General features: G+C 40.5%; 1 protein-coding gene across 3 annotated transcripts; it reads right to left on the minus strand.

The window, feature by feature from the left end:
- Nucleotides 1-2,541: 2,541 nt before the first annotated feature.
- LOC126985104 (alanine--tRNA ligase, mitochondrial-like) lies at nucleotides 2,542-17,036 on the minus strand. Of its 3 annotated transcripts, none has more exons than XM_050839559.1 (16): nucleotides 16,907-17,036; nucleotides 15,694-15,973; nucleotides 14,486-14,704; nucleotides 13,873-14,046; nucleotides 12,630-12,775; nucleotides 12,297-12,488; nucleotides 12,013-12,157; nucleotides 10,912-11,045; nucleotides 10,254-10,469; nucleotides 8,278-9,047; nucleotides 7,711-7,823; nucleotides 6,704-6,949; nucleotides 5,857-6,005; nucleotides 4,835-4,985; nucleotides 3,258-3,443; nucleotides 2,542-2,810 (listed from the first exon to the last, which is right to left on the minus strand). In XM_050839559.1, exons 3-16 carry the CDS (start codon nucleotides 14,702-14,704, stop codon nucleotides 2,607-2,609), a joined length of 3,045 nt encoding a protein of 1,014 aa, XP_050695516.1. In that variant the 5' UTR covers nucleotides 15,694-15,973; nucleotides 16,907-17,036; the 3' UTR covers nucleotides 2,542-2,606. The 3 variants fall into 3 exon arrangements, with proteins under 3 accessions (XP_050695516.1, XP_050695517.1, XP_050695518.1); XM_050839560.1 differs by having other exon boundaries at nucleotides 16,896-16,941; XM_050839561.1 differs by lacking the exon at nucleotides 16,907-17,036 and adding an exon at nucleotides 16,885-16,906.
- Nucleotides 17,037-17,849: the final 813 nt, after the last annotated feature.

The following is a 17,849-nucleotide window of genomic DNA, read 5'->3' on the forward strand; positions in this document are numbered from 1 at the left end:
GGCCTTAACATATTCTTATTAATTTTATTGAAACTAATCTCTCTCTCTCTCTCTCTCTCTCTCTCTCTCTCTCTCTCTCTCTCTCTCTCTCTCTCTCTCTCTCTCTCTTAATCCCCCCTAATTAACCTACTAATTTTCTCAACTCCATGGAGACCAATATTTGAGGTACAGTTATTAGCAGATGGTCACTTATGGATAATAAAATGACGCTGTAGAGGAAAAGTTCATTCATTCTGGATATTATAAGTGCAATTATATAAATGGAAGTTAATGGAAAATCCCTTTATCTGCATTATACAGTCATTTCAGCCTCTAGACAAAAATGCCCATACAAGAAACACGTTACCGTACGCTGATGAACTTATAAATACAGCTCGAGATATCTTACTCTCCCCCATTCCTCCCGTTCTTTAAATAGACCAACTAGCACGTCGTATACAGCGGCCAGGGTTCCTTCTGCCGTCTAATTTGTCACTCGATCTGCCCACATATGCTACCGTACGGGAAGGGTGTTACAATATGTTGCCTCGATCTCTTCTATCGATATTTATTCATGCTGACTGCTCTTTTGAATTTGTTAGAACTCCGTCTACTTCTTCTCCATCTTTAATCCACTGCAATGTTGCCTCTCTTTCTGTCTTCAGTCGGTATTTTAATGCCAACTGCTCTGTGAACTTGCTAATATTGCCTCCCTCCACCCCTCCCACGGCCACGTACGCTACACACGACCTCTTATACTTACTCGTCCTTATGCTGTCCAAATCCATTATGCAAGAGTTATCCAGCATCCATTCTTTCATCCATTTCGCTGGCAGACTCGATCTGAGCTAGCTGGAATAACCTCAATTCCTTCGTCTATATTTTCAGCCGTGACAATGCTTCCCACTAGCAATTTTACCTTTGCAGACGTGTAATCAAATATAGCCTTTTGGTCCCTTGATGGAGCGTAAAAGGTCTCGTCAGTGTCCTCGTGTCCAGTCTGGTCACGCTGGGACGTTAATAATTCATAGGGTTTCAAAGATTTTCCCAAATGATTCGTGTGGGTTAAAATTTTTAGGCGATCAGCATATCTCGTCTCTTATTTATTCATAACCAACTTCTCCTCTGTTGTCATATACGTATTCTACTATACCTTCAGACCCCCTGGAAGATTTGAAGGTTAACAGAATACCCACGTGACAAGGAAGCACTTGGTTATATTTAAGAGACGAGATATCGGCGCGTTAATATAATACTAATCTTTAATCACCTTCATGTGTATTTGTAAAGAGGTCTGCTGTATTATTTCACTTGATTTTGAGGTGTTGATTCTGTCTGATGATCCTATGTGATTTATTGCTAGCTCTGTACCCCCCTAAGAGCCATAGATTATAGGAGAATTTGAGCAACCCTAACTCATTACAGATGCCATGTTGCTACCGAAAGTCGCGGGAAATTCAAATTGATAATGATAATGTAGCTTTTTCTGCGTGTGTTTTAGTTACTTCATCGAGATCCTGACGATACCCTAAGCACAAAATAACACTATAATATCAGCCTCAACTTAAATTTCGCGCGGTTCTTTTAGTAACACGGCACCTGTGATGAAGTTACCCCCATGAAGCAAGGGAAAGGAGGGGGAATGGGGAAGCATATTGTAGCAGTGGCGGTTCTGAAGGGATGGTACAAAAGGTAGCTCGAGGCCATATATATATGCATGGAGGAGGTCATCATCGCTTCACTGGATATAAATGGGTGTCTCAGGAATATGTTACTCTGATTGTGGAGAGGGTTATTTTTTTTCACTAAGAGAAGCAGCTCAAAGGCAAAAATAGATAAAATACAACAAAGCCTGCTAGCACTGCTCCAATAATAGAAAGCAGAGATGAGTTGCCAATAGAAGAGGTCAATTTCAGATGGAGAGGTACGTGTCTCGATACTGCTCTCATTTCTCAAAATCAAAGTTATCCGCCCCTTGCCTCCCATGGACCTATCACTTGACACAAAGTAATAAAGGAATAGAAACACATGCACCCAGATCTATACTAAAAACAATAGAAGCAAAAATAATCTCAACCTAATAAAATGAATGCATAGCCTGTTATGTCACAATGAAAAATAAAGTAACAAGAGGAGAGTAGAAAGAGACAAGGAAGATGATACTTGGCCAGTCATGGAGAGTAATAGCCATGTAAACACAGGTCTGGCTGAACGTGATTTGGAAATCCATAATATAATAAAGTACTGACCTCACTTGGGAAAAAGTATATTCCCAGACTCAGATTATACCCTGCTTAGGACCATATGCATCACAGGGGGATTCTCTGGTAACTGAAAGTCATTGTACCCACATCAGAATTTCTTTTGATTGAAGGATGTAAAAAATAGATAAATAAATAAATAATAATAATAATAATAATAATAATAAAAAATCAGTATAATACTCACCATGCTACTGATATGCTATATTTTTAAGCATAGCAAATAAACTGGTGTCTCATTACTTAGACATGTCCCATAGAAACAGACACAGTCAGTAGGAAATATAGATCCATATCAAACGAAAATATATGCAGATTTATTAAATTACAATAACACTGTACAAAAATCAACAAGACACCTCCCCTCTATTCAAACTTCTTAATGTATCTGCTGGAAGCCTCGAGGGCCTTCTGAAGCCTTTCCTGTAGGTGGGGTGGCTTCAGAGGAGGACTCCTGAGGTTGGCCACCAGCTTAGGACTCTTGTCAGGAGGTGTCTCCATGCTGCCTCCCAGAGATTCCTGCACGCAGCCCAACCACTCCTGTGCTGATGCACCTTGTTCGACAAGTTCCTAAAAAGCAAAACAGAAAATGATGTAAGAACTTCAAGATACAGCCATTTGTACCTAGAAAGACATAACTGGTGACCTTTCATGCCTACTACATTTAGGATGCAACCAGTAAATGCCTACAAAAAGAGCTATAGATTTGTAGATAATTCTTTTCATCTTTTCATTCCTGCTCTACATATTTAAATCTTTTGAACTATGAACCTATGAGACAGAGACAACTGGAAAGTCTGTTTTGAAGCTGCTACACCTAGACATGTCTTTAAAAGTATTCAAACAGGGATACAAATACAAAGAAAAATCTTTTATTTCTGTGCAATGATCTCTCCTACATAGAAAGTGTTTTCAAAAATGAAAAATGAACTGAAAATGTTCACAAACATTCATGTGTATCAACATTTAAAGACCATATTAATTGTCAAACGTCAGATACATCAACCCAATCCTCACCTCAGGCAGTGTGCATCGTCCCATAACAATCCCGTTGGACTTCACCAGCAGGAGTATTGGCCGCTCCCTGGCAACCTTGGTGGCTTGGCGCAGCTTGGGCTTGCTTGTCCCAAAGTCTGTCTTCACAAGAAGAGCAATGGGCCCAACTGGTTGCTTATTCAGGATCTCCTTCACCTCATTGACCATCTAAGAAAAAGAACAATTACAGAATTTACTCTTTTCATGTTGAGATTGAGATAATCAGGTTATGGCAAGGATTGAGTTTGTCCAAAGTTGCACGTGTAGTGAAAGTGGCAGAGAGAAAGAACTGGGATAGAGAGAAGGTATGGGCTATTGTCAGAAAGTTTAAGACTCAGTGCAAGAGAAGTGACTGAATTGAGACTCTGTGATAAGCAAGAAAGAAGTAAGTAAGAGACTCGGTTACCAAGTATACAAAACAGATTAAAAGGGAAAACATCAGGATGAAAGAAGAATGAGAAGATGAAAAGGCAACTTGAGGATATGACATAAAAGCACAGACATGAGGCAACATCAATGAAATTAAGCAAAACAAAGGTTATATGGATGGTAAAATATTACGGCAAATATATAACAGTATAAAATAACATTAATGAGGAAAATGTATAACTGGGAGAGGGTATGGATGAGGCAATAAATATGAAACGATTGTCATTTCACTTAAGCTGGATCCTCAGCAGAGGCTTGATTCCTAGCCAGGTTAGTGAGGTCACTGCTGATTGGCTATTGGTCAGCGTTGTGTCTCTTGTCTTCTCAACCAAGAGCCTCACAATGGCTCAGAAAATATTCATATTTCTTTACTAAGCTCACCAGTAACATAAGATAGGTAAGTTCTGTTTAGGTTATTTGATTAAGCAGCTGAAAAGTTAAAACACAACTATCAAAACAATGGTGTCAAGTCACAAGGTTTAATCTGGCTGTTAAAAGCAGTGCAGGTTGGGTGCGTAAAACCTACTGAAAAGGTTTTCAATCTGCATCTTTGAGGGTCATTAAAATTATTTTGACATCATCCAGATTTTTTAATTACCCTCAATTCCCATGGCAGAATCAATGCAGGAAATTGTTAGTTTACTGTATTCACCAACGTTTCTACACTTGAAATAGTATGCCGAGAGGATTGAGAAGGTAGACAGAGCAGCCACATGATGGGTAAGAAGACTGAGAGCTTTGGTTATAAGGAAAGATTTGAAAAGCCACAATTACCAAAATTAGATGAGAAAAAAGAAAAATATGATCATGCTATAAAAACAGTTGAATGAAAAGATTGCTACTAATTAATATCCAGACAGTCATTTTCAAGAGAACACAGCAATAAATTAAACAAGCAAAGATTAAAAAAAATATGAGAAAATTCAGCTTTCAAGAAAGGCTGATAGATCAGTGTAATGTATTATTGCAAGAAGTTATGTGTGCCTAAAACGTTCACAGTTTTAAAAGTCTTAGGAAATATGACACAACTCATTCCTGTAAAACTATAATCAGGTAAAGCAATTAGACAAGACTAAGAACATACACTATCTGAGCTTGAGTTCAGGCCCTGTATACTACAAAATACACACCTCTATGTTGGCATCCACTCTGATGGACTTCTTAAGTGTTCTGCCGAGCTCCTCCACTGCCTCAGTGATGCTGCAGCGGACTAGGTGTGGCAACACTTGTTCGCATAAGCTGCCATGCCACTCAGTTATGTCCTTTTCCAAATCTAGCAATCTAAAATATATAGAGTAACATCATATCATCATCATAATTAATTCCCAATTTTCTGCAAAAAAACAAAAAGTGGGGAGTTGAGCCACTAGAAACAATGAAACACTCACAGACAGAGGAGTCACACTACGCATTTAATCATTCAATCAATGGGGGCATATGCCAGGGGGCACGTCACCTCGCCAGGCCCAGGGATCCCTCTGGCCAAGTCACCATGCAAGCCCCATTCTCATCTGAAGAAACCTCCTGGGAGGATTTATTGATTTGCTCAAGCTACAAATTCTGTGGGCATCCCCTTGGCTCCTGCCACTCAGGACTGTCTCTTACAGAGACAACCCTAAGAGCAGGGTTGGGTTCTGGGTAGCGTGCCACATGTCTGTATAGCTGGAGTTGGCGTTGACAGACTATGCAGATAAAATATGTCGAATTAGTCTCATGGAGTAGTCGCTGGTTTGGGACACAGTCATTCCAGCAATATCCCATGATTCTGTGTAGACCTCAATGGTGCAAAATGTAATCAAGTGGTAAAATGGCCAATAACTATAATATTTTGAAAATATTTTTCTGTATGTGCTGCCAACAGTGCTGGAGGGATTTCTTGAGGATTTATGCTGGTCAGCCTCAGCACATTGATGAATTGCATTGATGAATTTAGTAATCAAAACACAAACAACTGAAACTTCCTCTACCTGAGTATTTGCAAAATCAGAGATGCAAAATTTTGGTGGCTGTCTGATGGTATTTTGATTAGGTTCAAGGACACCACCTAGTTTAGATCAAAGGGTTTGTGTAGTTGGAACATCTATGTAAATCAATATATATATCCATCTGTCTCTCTTTCTTTCTGTACAGCAACTAAGGTAATATCCTTTACCTTTGCTTTGCTCCAGAGTTGACAGCATCATTCACCAGGTCAGTCCACTCTCTCAGGCTCTGGAGGGCTGCAGCACCACTGGCCTCGGCCCTCACTGCCTTTTCACCAGACAGCCCACGAATCCGGGTGTTGCTCTGACCGGCCTTGCTCTGGAATGACCCATCGTGCACAGTTATACACACTCATCTTTATAAACCTCCTACATTCGACATCGAAGGAAGAAGGGTGGTGGGGTCTTTGGGATGAATCATAAATGGCAGAAGTGTGAGCATGAAGGTAAAGAGGGATTTGAGAAATATATACAATAATAGTACCAACCCTCACATATGTAAGTGAAATGTGGGCCTGGAATGAAAGTCAGAGGTCTAGAGTGCAGGCAGTGGAAATAAGTTATTTGAGGAGTGCTTGTGGTGTGAGTAGAATGGATGGAATGAGTAATGAAAGTGTGTACAAGCGTTTTGGAATGTGTCACAGGGGTGAAGGGAAGAAGCGTGGAGTGGTGGAAGAAGTGAAGCGACAGACTTTAAAGTGGTTTGGCCACATGGAGCGAATGGAGGAGAGTAAGATGACCAGAAGGGTGTATGTGAGTGAGATAGAGGGAGGGAATGCTAGAGGACGACCTCCAGTGAAATGGAGGGATAGGGGGGAAAGATCTTTGAGAAACTTTGAGCAGGCAAGGAGGGTGTGTCTGGATAGAGAGCGTTGAAAACTTTTCTGCTGTGGCCATCCCCTGGTGGAAGCTCCTAGGAGCAGGCAGCGATAAAATGATGATGATGATGAATGATGAAGTCATACAAAAGAAAAAAAATCAGCTGTCAGCAGCTGGCAAGACCTGGTGCATCCTTACCACACTTTCAATAACAAAGCTGCCAATGTGTGCTGTGTTGAGGAGGTGTGTGCCACAGCAAGGCTCCATTGATGCTAGGGATGCTGCTGCCCCTTCCTGCTGGCCACCCTCCTCCCCCACAGCAGAGATGACGTGCACTGTGTTAGGGTACACTTCTCCAGGCACCAGCGTGATGTTGCCCTGATGCAGCAGCTCTTGGAAGCTGATGGTGCGCCGCTGAATGGGCCGTCCCTGGGCTACCCAGCTCTGTGGAGGGACAAGTGACAACTGAACTCTGTGGCTACAAATATATGCCAACTTTTTAAATAGTATCTTATTTGGTAAAAATTATCTTACTAACAGACAAGGAATTAAGAGACTAACACTTGCTGAACAGGTTGGCAACCCTGATCAGAGAGAAACACATTAAATCAATTTGAACCTCAGCCATGAACTGTTCAAATACAGTCTACTGATATCACTCTAAACTACTTCAAGTTTGCAATAACCATTTACCATCTTTACAAGTGAAACATCATTGTCATACCTGGAGTATTTCAATTAGCCACCTGTGTTTATTTTATGACTTATTTTCTCTCAACAAAATCATAATGGAGGCATCTGGACTGGAGTGACTTTTCTATTCCAGAGTGTTAAGTTTGGCCTCAACTTTATATTAACTCCACCCCAAAAATGAAAACCTTTGGGGGTGGAGCTAATATAAAGTCCAACACGACCACATTAGTGGTAGTAAATTATTTCATGTTTAAAAAATTGAGCAGTAGTCTTACTCAATGAGTAATATTTCAGTATACTAATAAGAAACATCAAAGTATCAGTGTTGATATTACATGAAGTTGAACCTATCTTAGCTCAGTGAAAACATACAGAATATAGCAGCTTCTTATTTACATATCTTTATTTTTTTCATAATGAGCAATGTTCTGTCAAAACATTCAGTGAGGTTGTAATGGTGGTGTGTCTGCAACTTACGAGCAGCAAACAAACAGAAATTAAACTGCACCCACCTTGACCAAGTGCTGTGCCTGGCCAAGTGCAGCAAGACCAAGGGCCTGGTAGGTGTGCAACTGCAGGAGGAGGTACTCAGGGGTCACCTTGGATGAGGTTTGGCAGGACACGCCTGCAACACATGACCTGACACTCAGTAGATCGTCCAGGTAATAGCACAATTTCATATAGTATTAATATAGTATTTCATATACTATTACAAGGCTATTTGTTCTGCTAGTCTAGAAGAAATAGTGCTGTGCTGGTATGTTCATCAAAACCATTTTCTATGCCTAAGACTTTTTCATAGGGCTATTATATAATAAAATTGTGGCATAGTCAGCCATCAATACCTAACATTTATTGGCATTTAAATTCTCATTTGCCACATTGACAATACCCATTCATACTACTATCTGAGGGGGTCTCACTCTTCAACTTCAGCATCCACTAACATGGGAGCTATATCTTTTAAATATCCTTTGTGACACACCAGAAAACTGAGACATAGATGTAATCCCCATGAGTTTTGGCCAAGACAAAACATCTATGTATCTGTAAATTCAACCGCAATCAAATTAACTTACCTGTGATTGCCTTGACAACACTGTTGAGCAGGTGTGTGGCAGTGTGGTTCCTCATACAGCCAAGCCGTTTCTCTTCACATATCCTGGCCACCACCCTGTCCCCTGTGGCCACCCCCTCGCCATGCTCCAGGGTACCCCAGTGGACAAGGTAGCCACCAATGTTGCTCACAGAGTTCACCTTCACCTTAGCTCCACCACTTGTCTCCAGCCTCCCAGTGTCCTCCTCCTGCCCTCCAGCCTCATGGTAAAAGTTTGTGGCCTCTAAAATTATCCCAATGGTTCCTCTGGCTTCAGTCTTTTCCACTCTGCTGCCATTAACAATTAATGCTAAAACGTTTGTTTCAACAGGAGGGAATTCATACTCTCCCAGAGCATTGGTGTAGTACCTATACTTTGCATTGTCATCAGTTAGTGGCAAATCTGATGCCTGCAGCTCCTCCAGTAGGCTTTTCTCCTTGTTTTCTTCCATCCCATAGTGTGCTTTGATCTGTCCTTCCCTTGCCTTTTGCCTGGCCTTGTCCATTGCTGCCTCAAGCCCATCCACATCCACCACAAGGCCATTCACTTGAGCAAGTTCATGGATGAGCCCAGTGCTGAAGCCATAAGTAGCATACAGCTTGTGTGCAGCAGCCCCAGGAAGAATGTTGCCTTGGTCCCTCCATTCCTGAACGTGTGGCAGCATGTCCTCGATGCCTTCTACAATCCTTGGTACATGGTAACAAGTAATATTTGCTAATTCAGGTCTTTCAGACACCAACTCTTTCCAACCTCTGAAAAATTCAAATTTATTAATTTTCTAAAAACTTAACAGCATGCTGACACACAGTTAAATGGCTGCTTCTTTCTAGGTTTGAATTTCGATTCTCACAATGCTAATGAAAGCAACTGATATATCTTAAAGTAGATGAGGATTTGATGTATTACATGCTATTTATCTACCGTATCTTTTTTTTCTGATGTCTGGTCCACAAAGCTCTTTTGGAGGGTGGCCTTGGTAGAACTTACCACTTTCTCATTAAACAAAAGTTAAACATATGTACCTTATGAACCTTTATCAAGAACATATTTTTCCTAATTTTTCTGTGTAATTCTATCACCTACCCCTAATGACAATAGTATATGCTGATTCTAAATACCTGACCATCTCTTTTCAAGTGTTACCTTACATTATATCTAGAATATTTATAACTGAAATAATTTAAGGCAATACCAACCCTCATCTAAATACTTAGTGATGAAGCCCTCTGACACTTGTTTGATTACTTTCATACCGTGTTTAAAGACAGACCACCTAGTTTGGATCACAGGGTCTGTGTGGTCTATATTTTTTTATATAATTTCATGGAATCTGTCTTAACAATGCAGGTGGAAGGTGCATCATTCACTTCGATGACACCTTTAAGTGTAGTTGAGATGCATTCTACATTGTCTGCTTTTACTGAAACCATTGTCGAATACTTGTTAATTCAAGTGACACATGACCCTGCACTACTGTAATAGTATGATCACCACTTTATTTTACCTGAACTGGTAGACATACAACAGCTCCTGGAGAGACTGAGTTAGAATATGTATGAGAACAAGAGAATATAAAGTGGGAGAACCTGATCATTCAAACCCAAGGCTTATGGACGAATGGTGATTTTACTTATGCTTCGGCCACCTCATTTAGCAGTACAAGTGATAAACCTCAACACAGGTAAGATAGTACAGCTTACTATAACTCTTCCTATGAATTACTCAAGCTTCCATAAAAAAGTAAAAAAATGCACATATGTACACACACGCATGCATGCACAGACGCACGAACACACACACACACACACACACACACACACACACACGCATGCACACACACACACACACACACACACACACAAAGTTGGATAATTATAGATACGGAGACAGGACCACACGAGCGTAAGCCCGGGCCCTGTCAAACTACAACAACTAGGTAAATACACACCCTCACGCACCTGGATACATCTTTCTGGGTGTCATAGAAGGCCTGCTCCTCATGCTCCAGGATGGTGGTGATGCGAGGCAGTTGCCTCACCACCTCAGGGTACGCCTCCCCCAGAGTCCCAGCCACCACCCCAGCCAACTCCCTCAAGCCACCTTGCCCCCTTGTGAAGCCAAAGTGCTTGTGTCCGATGGAGAGGCAGCGCTTGATGATATGGTTGAGATTGTAGCTACAAGGTGGGCCACATGGTCAAGATTAAAGTATTCAGCAAGAGGAACACTAATATGCAGTTGAAAACTATTTTCCTATCTGAATCCAACACATGCATAAAACTCAGCTGTACATTTCCTACATCATAAGATCCAGTCATACAAACTCCTTTACTCCAAACCTATTAACATATCCTCTCTGGCATCCACCATATCCTATACTTATGCTTCATATTCTCACTGTATCTTGTCTTCTTGTTTTTTATCAACAGTGAAACACTACTGATATGCACAATGCATAAACAACTTTGCCATATAATACACAAAACCATAGACTAAATACAAATTGGAACAGGTTTCTTTGTTTGTTTTGATATTCATGCAAGACCATTATGTCCATTACAGCTCCTACCTCCTAACACTCAAACCTAGCAATCTAACATTCATACAGGACTGGCTCACCATTCCTGAGGGAACATCCCGTCGCCAAGGCACACGGTCACCATCCGGGCGTGGTCTGCCAGCACCCGGTACATTGTGTCAAGGCACTGATTGTCAGCACTGAAGCTGCCTGAGTATGCTGGCTTCCCACTCAGCTGTCAAAGGAGACGCTTATATGAAGTATTATATACAATTTTCTGGTTTGTCATGACGGTTACCTTTTTGAATAATTATTTACCAATAATCTGTTCAGATGTAAATCTTTAATTTTGTTTTGCTAATTGTTCTCTGAATACTATTAACTTCCTTTGATATATCACTGGGGGTACATTTATCCAAAATATTAAGGGGTATAAATAACAGGATGGATGAATAGAGAAGCATGGCCTTTTTAGCATGAAGACCATAGTTTGCCTTGAACTCTGATGGACTGTAAAAATATCATTCAGCAAAATTGCCAAATGTATATACTCTAAGGGTCAGGGGTGAGATCCACAAAGCAATTCCATACACGTAAGTCGCACTGTAAGCTACAACCCGATCCACAAAGTTACAATGCCATCTGGCTGGCTTGTGATTCGCTGGCAATTACAATCTCCTTTGTGGATCGGGACATATCATGGCTTGTAAGGGTATTGTAGGTTATGTGTATGTAGGCTTATGTACAAGTAACCTACAATGCCACTTGTGAGTCCAGCCCAAGTTCCAGAATCCAACAGTGTCATTGTTACCACTCAAACCAAACTATACTCTCCATGTCTAACAGGTTTACTAATAAGCCTGATTCAACAGAGATTTCTTGTATAGTATCCATACATTTGTGATCTTCTAGGTGAATACAATCACAATAGTACTAGATATTTTTGTAGTCTTTGGAGTTTTGTTTTGGAGCTTACAAACCCACTGTGTTGGACTGTGAAATTGACCCCATCACTGTTGGGGTCTGGACAGCAATGGTGCTCAATTTAGGGGAGAGTTTTTCCACCTCTTTCTTGTGCAACATTTTTAACCTGACTTTAAGAGAGGTAATTTTTTCAGATGAAACCTCAACAATAAGTGTAGATGATAAAAAAAGCTACACTACTTAAGTGTAAGTAATGAGATGAGATTAGTTCAACAAACCTTTTCGATGGCAGAGAATATTGGCATAAAGAGATCTGTGTCATAATTTGAGGACTTGTTGTTGAGTACAGCTGTGATCCTCTCCAGGCCCATGCCAGTGTCAACATAGTGGGTCCCCAAGCTACTCAGGCGGCCATCTTGATGCCTGAAGATCAATGGATGGTGAGGTGAACTGAATAACTTATTGTTAGACATCATAGTTTAAGTTTACAGACTTGTATGGTACCCAACATATACAGCATAAATCATCCCACTGCCCTACACTAAGCAGAAAAACAAGGTACCTCTCAAACTGGATGAACACAACATTCCATAGCTCTATCAGGTCCTCCACCCCAAGGTTGACACGGTCCCCAGCATAGGGCCGAGCCAGGCGGTCATAGTGGATCTCCGTGCAGGGTCCACATGGGCCAAACATTCCCATTTCCCAAAAGTTGTCCTGCATGCCAAAGGGAAGAATTCTCTCCTCAGGAACACTGCAAAAAAATATAAATTACTAGCATCCAATGAGCAGCAGCAAGTAACATGAATAAACTGAATTGTATCTTTTCAACTCAAGAGATAAACACATTAAGTTGTGGTGCTCAGTTTATGTCACTAGGACAGAAGCCACACACCCTATGGTCCTCCAGATGTGCTTCACCTCCAAGTCAGCCTCCAGTCCAAGATCCTTATCCCCCTTGAAGTAGGTGACATAGAGGGAGGATGCAGGCAGTCTGTACACCTCTGTGAGCAGCCTCCAGGCCATGTGGCATGCCTCCTCCTGCAAGGTTTGTGTTGTTGGGATCAAGGTAATCCATCATTACAACTCTTGTAAATCAAAAAGCATCATTTCATCATCTTCAGCTATTACTAGTCCACTGCAAGATGATGGCCCTTCCCAGCATCCTCCACCACTTTGTCTGGCATTTATCATGATCATCATCTTGCACCATTACTAGCTCACTGCAGGACAAAGGCCTTTCCTAACAATCTCCATCTCTCTTTGTCTGATTATAGTATACTTCCTTCTGTTTTGATAAATGTTCTAATTAAATTCATCATGCCACCTTTCCCTCTGTCTGTTTTGACTTTTTTTTCCTTGCCATTCTTAAGTTAGACCATCTTCTGCTGCTTTACCCCCACTCCTCCCTTTAAATCTTTGTTTATTCAATATATGATCATACTGGGAATGTCTATGTTCAGCAAATCATTCTCCTCACCAGTCCACCACCCCATCCTCATCACTGTACATTTCTGCAGAGAATTTTTCTGCAACACTAACTTCCTCCAAATGTTATTTGTGATATTGTCTGTTACATCTTTTAGAAAACAACAACTGATTTCTGCCAATACCCGGTCTTATTTTAGTAATTTTCATGCTTCTGGCATCTAGAATTTCTTCAATCTTGTCGTACTGAATTCATAGCTATCATTAACTTTCCTGTTGCTGGTATGTTGTCAGTTCTGCCAACTCTATCTAATTCCTTACAGTTTTTATTTTCATACTTTTGCACTTGTTTATGGGATCTTTTGTTTAATTTATTAGTTCACTGTCATTGTTTTAAGGTGCCTTTCCTTCAACCTCCAATGTTGCTTCCATTATAATCTTAGATATTTTGATATTTGCAATTCTATTGAACTTCATAGTATTAGAATCACACTTAATTAAAGCAAACCACCTTATTATAAATTCTACGTTCCACCAAGAATTCTGAACATGGTGGGTTTGTGAAAATTACCTTATGCCTCCAAAACGATAGAAAGGTTCTCTTTCATGGTGAAGGAGGGCTTACGAAGTGGTACACATAAACCCATAAATCTATAGTATTCAGTATTTCCATAATGAACTGATAGTCCACTACAGGTAACTTTACTGACCTTGAAGTAGTCTCCAAATGACCAGCTGCCGAGCATTTCAAAGAAGGTGTGGTGGTAGGTGTCAGTGCCCACGTCTGCCAGGTCATTGTGCTTCCCTCCCACACGTATACACTTCTGGGAGCTGGTGGCACGGGCACATGGCCGCTCAACCTCACCAAGAAACACAGGCTTGAACTGTGAATAAAAGACATGGGGATAAAGAATATGTCTCTATATTGGTCTATGTCAACAGAATGACTACAGAGAATGGAGGTCCTGCAATACAAGCGTTTGAGGTTAAGGACGGGTTCCTCATAAACAATGTCATGCCTAAATGGTGACATAACATTTTCATCCTATCATGTCCATTGTCATGAATGGTCACATGATGGGAAAGAACTTTGAGGGAAAGAGGGTCACTAATGATAAGGATGAGGAGGAGTAACTACCACTTCCCAAAATATCATGCTTCACCTTTCTTAGCAATAAATTTCTATGAACATTGAATTCAGTCGCCTTTAGAAGGTACACATTCCTTTCAAATTTTCTCAGAAAAAAGTTATGAACATAAGAACAAGAAATTGTCTTAGAAGTAATATTTATATTAAATCGAAGGGAAATGATCAGCAACTACCTGGTTCATTCCTGCATTAACAAAAGTCAGAGAGCGGTCATTCCAGGGAATCACTGGACTAGAGTCCACATGGCGGTGGTCAAGACTCTCAAAGTACTGGAGAAAGGTGGTCCTGACACTGTGCGCAGGCCAGTGCACTAAGCGGCTTCCTCCCCTGACACACACAGGGGAACTGTACCACGCCCCTCTCAGCAGGCTTCCTCCCCACCCCCACCACATCTGAAACAAATGGTCTTTATTATTCTAGAAATTATGTACTACACAGATAAATGATCATACTGAACTACAGTAAAAATTAATCAAAACATGCCAATATCTATATATCACAATAATGTAAATGAATTTCTCAATATGTTTTTTTGTAATTTGGAGGGATCCCTTGACTTCAGATAAGGCTCCATATCCTGTAACAAATTAGTTTGGGTCTTCATGGATTCCTTCGTACAGTTGAGTTTCCTACCATTTAAACTCACTCTACTGAAAGACACGTTCTCTGCTGTATGATTTGTAACTAAACCTACTAAAACCTTTATGGGGACTCTTACTTCCTCTTCAAACTTACTGCCAATAGCTTTATATGATCAGATTTTCCTGACAAGGTATAAGTTTCTGTCCAAAGTCTAGTTTCTGCTGCTAAGTATTTAACCTTCGGAGTGGCTACTTCCTGAGAAGTGTGCAAGATTTTATTCTTGGTTTATGTGGGGCTCCATTAGTTTATGAATAGTTTTAAATAATTAAGAAATGATAGGTTACTGATTTTGCCGAGATGAACTGCTAGGCAAATAACTACACATCACTCTTATTTACCAAGCACTGGTCAATAAACAACCTCACCCCTTAACTCAATATAAACTGAACTGCCTCCATAGAGGAGGGCAATATTTTGTACCTTATAACATTTTACAACACACCATCTATTTAAGGATAATAATACTTGTTTGAAAATCACAAGGAGTCTAATTAAAAGATATAAAGCAACAAACCTAATTAAATTTTACTACCCTTACTTCATTATTTTAAAGTATTCTCTAATATCACATGAAAAATTATGAAATGTTTCACATGAATGAGAATAGTACAATGCTTCATTATAATTCAAAATTATTCCAAGATATGATGTGTCCTCCATAAATGTGGGTTGAAAAACTAACTGATCCGTCATGGGGTAATTTAGCCAAATGACTGAAAGAAACATAATAAAAATGTACCTTTTCTGGTGCTGAAGGCGATGAAATATCCCTCCACAGTTAGCATTTAACATTTCCACATACTGAAGTGGAGTGTCCTCTTGGTCCTGGATATGTATAGGGCCAGGAGGTCATGTGTCAATGGCCTGTGCAGGTTGGTCATGGCTGTCACTCTGGGGCCTTCATTATGGAATTTTTGTTGCTTTCCTAATTTCTAGCAGTAAAACATTGAGTGCTTCTGGGTTTGACGGGCCGTGCTGGGGTCAAGTCACTGCCCAGGAGGTCTTGTACTGTTGACCTGCTGTGGATGCAGAGCTTTGTTAGGGAAGCTGTGAAGGGTGAAGGGTTGGAATGCCCCCCCTCACATCCCACATTAGCCATTAACACAGGAAATGGTTATAAGAAGAGATGAAAAGTACAAGATATCAGAAACAATAGTCAAACTCCACACTGAAATGGGTGTACCACTTGAGAAATACCTAAAGAAAGAAAATTAGTACAAGATATGTCAGAAATATGTGTCAAACTCCGTAGTGCGACAGGTGTTAAACTAGATAAATACCTAAAGAACGCTGGATAGTACAAGATATATCCGAAAAATAAGTGTCAAACTCTGCAGTGTGATGGGTGTAACACTAGAGAAATGCCCAAGGAAAAATGAAAAATAGTGAACATGCAGAAAAAGTGTTATACTCTAGTGTGACATACACTAAATAAAACTAGAGATGAAAAATACCTAAAAGAATGCTGGTAAAACTAGATAAATGTCCAACGGAATCCTAGAGAGTAGAAGACAGAGTGTTATGATGTTTTATAGAGTGGAAGACTAGAATAATGAAGAGGAATGCTGGGCTGTCTTTGGGTGACAATAACAAACTTCAGTGTGTGCAAACCAGTAAATGTTAAGTAACTATGCAGTATAACTAAGCGTGTCATAACCAAGGTACGTTATAATAAGTCTTCATCTTCTTCAGTGTTTATCGAAGCTGCAGATGTTACAGTAGGAGGGTTAATTAGTGTGCAATGGAAGGTTAATTAGTGGCAATGGAGGCTTAATTCGTTTTAAATTTTCACCGTATACAGTTTGCGACGGAAATGAGGTACAAAATCATGCAATTCACTACATCTATCACCAGAAAAACATGAACCACGTAAGAAAATCGTTGGTTGGGTGAAACCGTTAATTAACCCTTTTGTATATTGGGACGGTACGTAGAAAGTACCGGCAAAGTACCTGCAGACGACGCACGAACACCTTGACTTGCTGCCTTTGTAACGGCTCCCACCTGTGACTGATTGATAGTTTATTGTTGCAGGTAAAACAACAAAGGAAAAGGGAGGAACATGCCATCCTAACCCCCAGGCAGGACATTATACAACTATTAGTATATGTGTAGGTAGCACCAGGAAACTAAGAAGATACAATGGTAGGAATGAAAGCACAACGAGGGAAGGGGGCGGTACCTCCTCCTGGACAATTAAGACAATAAAATGTGGGGACGGAGAACATTGCCCAAGCACTAGATGGGAATGAATATAGAGATAGAGTATGACAGTTTATTGTTGCAGGTAAATAACAAGGGAGACGGGAGGAACATGCCATCCCAACCCCCAGGCAGGACATTATACAACTATTAGTACATGTGTAGGGAGCACCATGAAACTAGAAATATACAATGGTAGGAAGGAAAGCACAATAAGGGAGGGGGTTGCACCAGTGATTCAAGCAAGAAAATAAATTAAGAAGAACGTATTATAGCGAGGAAACATAAATAGTGTAAAGCTGAAAAGCAAAGTGTGTCAATAAGCAGACGGGAAGATGAAAAGGTGAGCACGTTGGAAAGGGTCGGGCAGCAGCTTAGTCTAATAGATACTCAAGAAGCAAAAGCAACAGTACAGAATTTTTGGATGATAAGAGAAAAAAAGAAGGAAAGAAGAAGAGGAAAACAACAAACCCAGGCAGCGATGAACCACACACCTGTTTAGTTTCATGGTATAGTTGTGTAATCAGTAATCACACTATGTACTGCCTGGGGGTTGGGATGGCAGGTTCCTCCCTTCTCCTTTATTGTGTAACTTTGCAATAATAAACCATCAATCAATCAATCTATCATCAGGAAATGCCGTTACAAAGGCGAAACTCCCGACCGTCAACTCCACTCAGCAACCTAAGTTTC

This window comes from Eriocheir sinensis, chromosome 58, assembly GCF_024679095.1.
Source record: "Eriocheir sinensis breed Jianghai 21 chromosome 58, ASM2467909v1, whole genome shotgun sequence".
NCBI lineage: Eukaryota > Metazoa > Arthropoda > Malacostraca > Decapoda > Varunidae > Eriocheir > Eriocheir sinensis.

What these genes read in the sequence shown, in the direction of transcription:
- LOC126985104 (XM_050839559.1), bottom strand. Translation starts at nt 14,704, where the DNA reads ATGTGGTGGGGGTGGGGAGGAAGCCTGCTGAGAGGGGCGTGGTACAGT. An exon ending in TTAATGCAGGAATGAACCAG is followed by an intron (nt 14,047 to 14,485) that starts GTAGTTGCTGAT and finishes TTTTATTCACAG; the next exon opens with TTCAAGCCTGTGTTTCTTGG. An exon ending in GCTTTGTTATTGAAAGTGTG is followed by an intron (nt 6,006 to 6,703) that starts GTAAGGATGCAC and finishes GGGTCATTCCAG; the next exon opens with AGCAAGGCCGGTCAGAGCAA.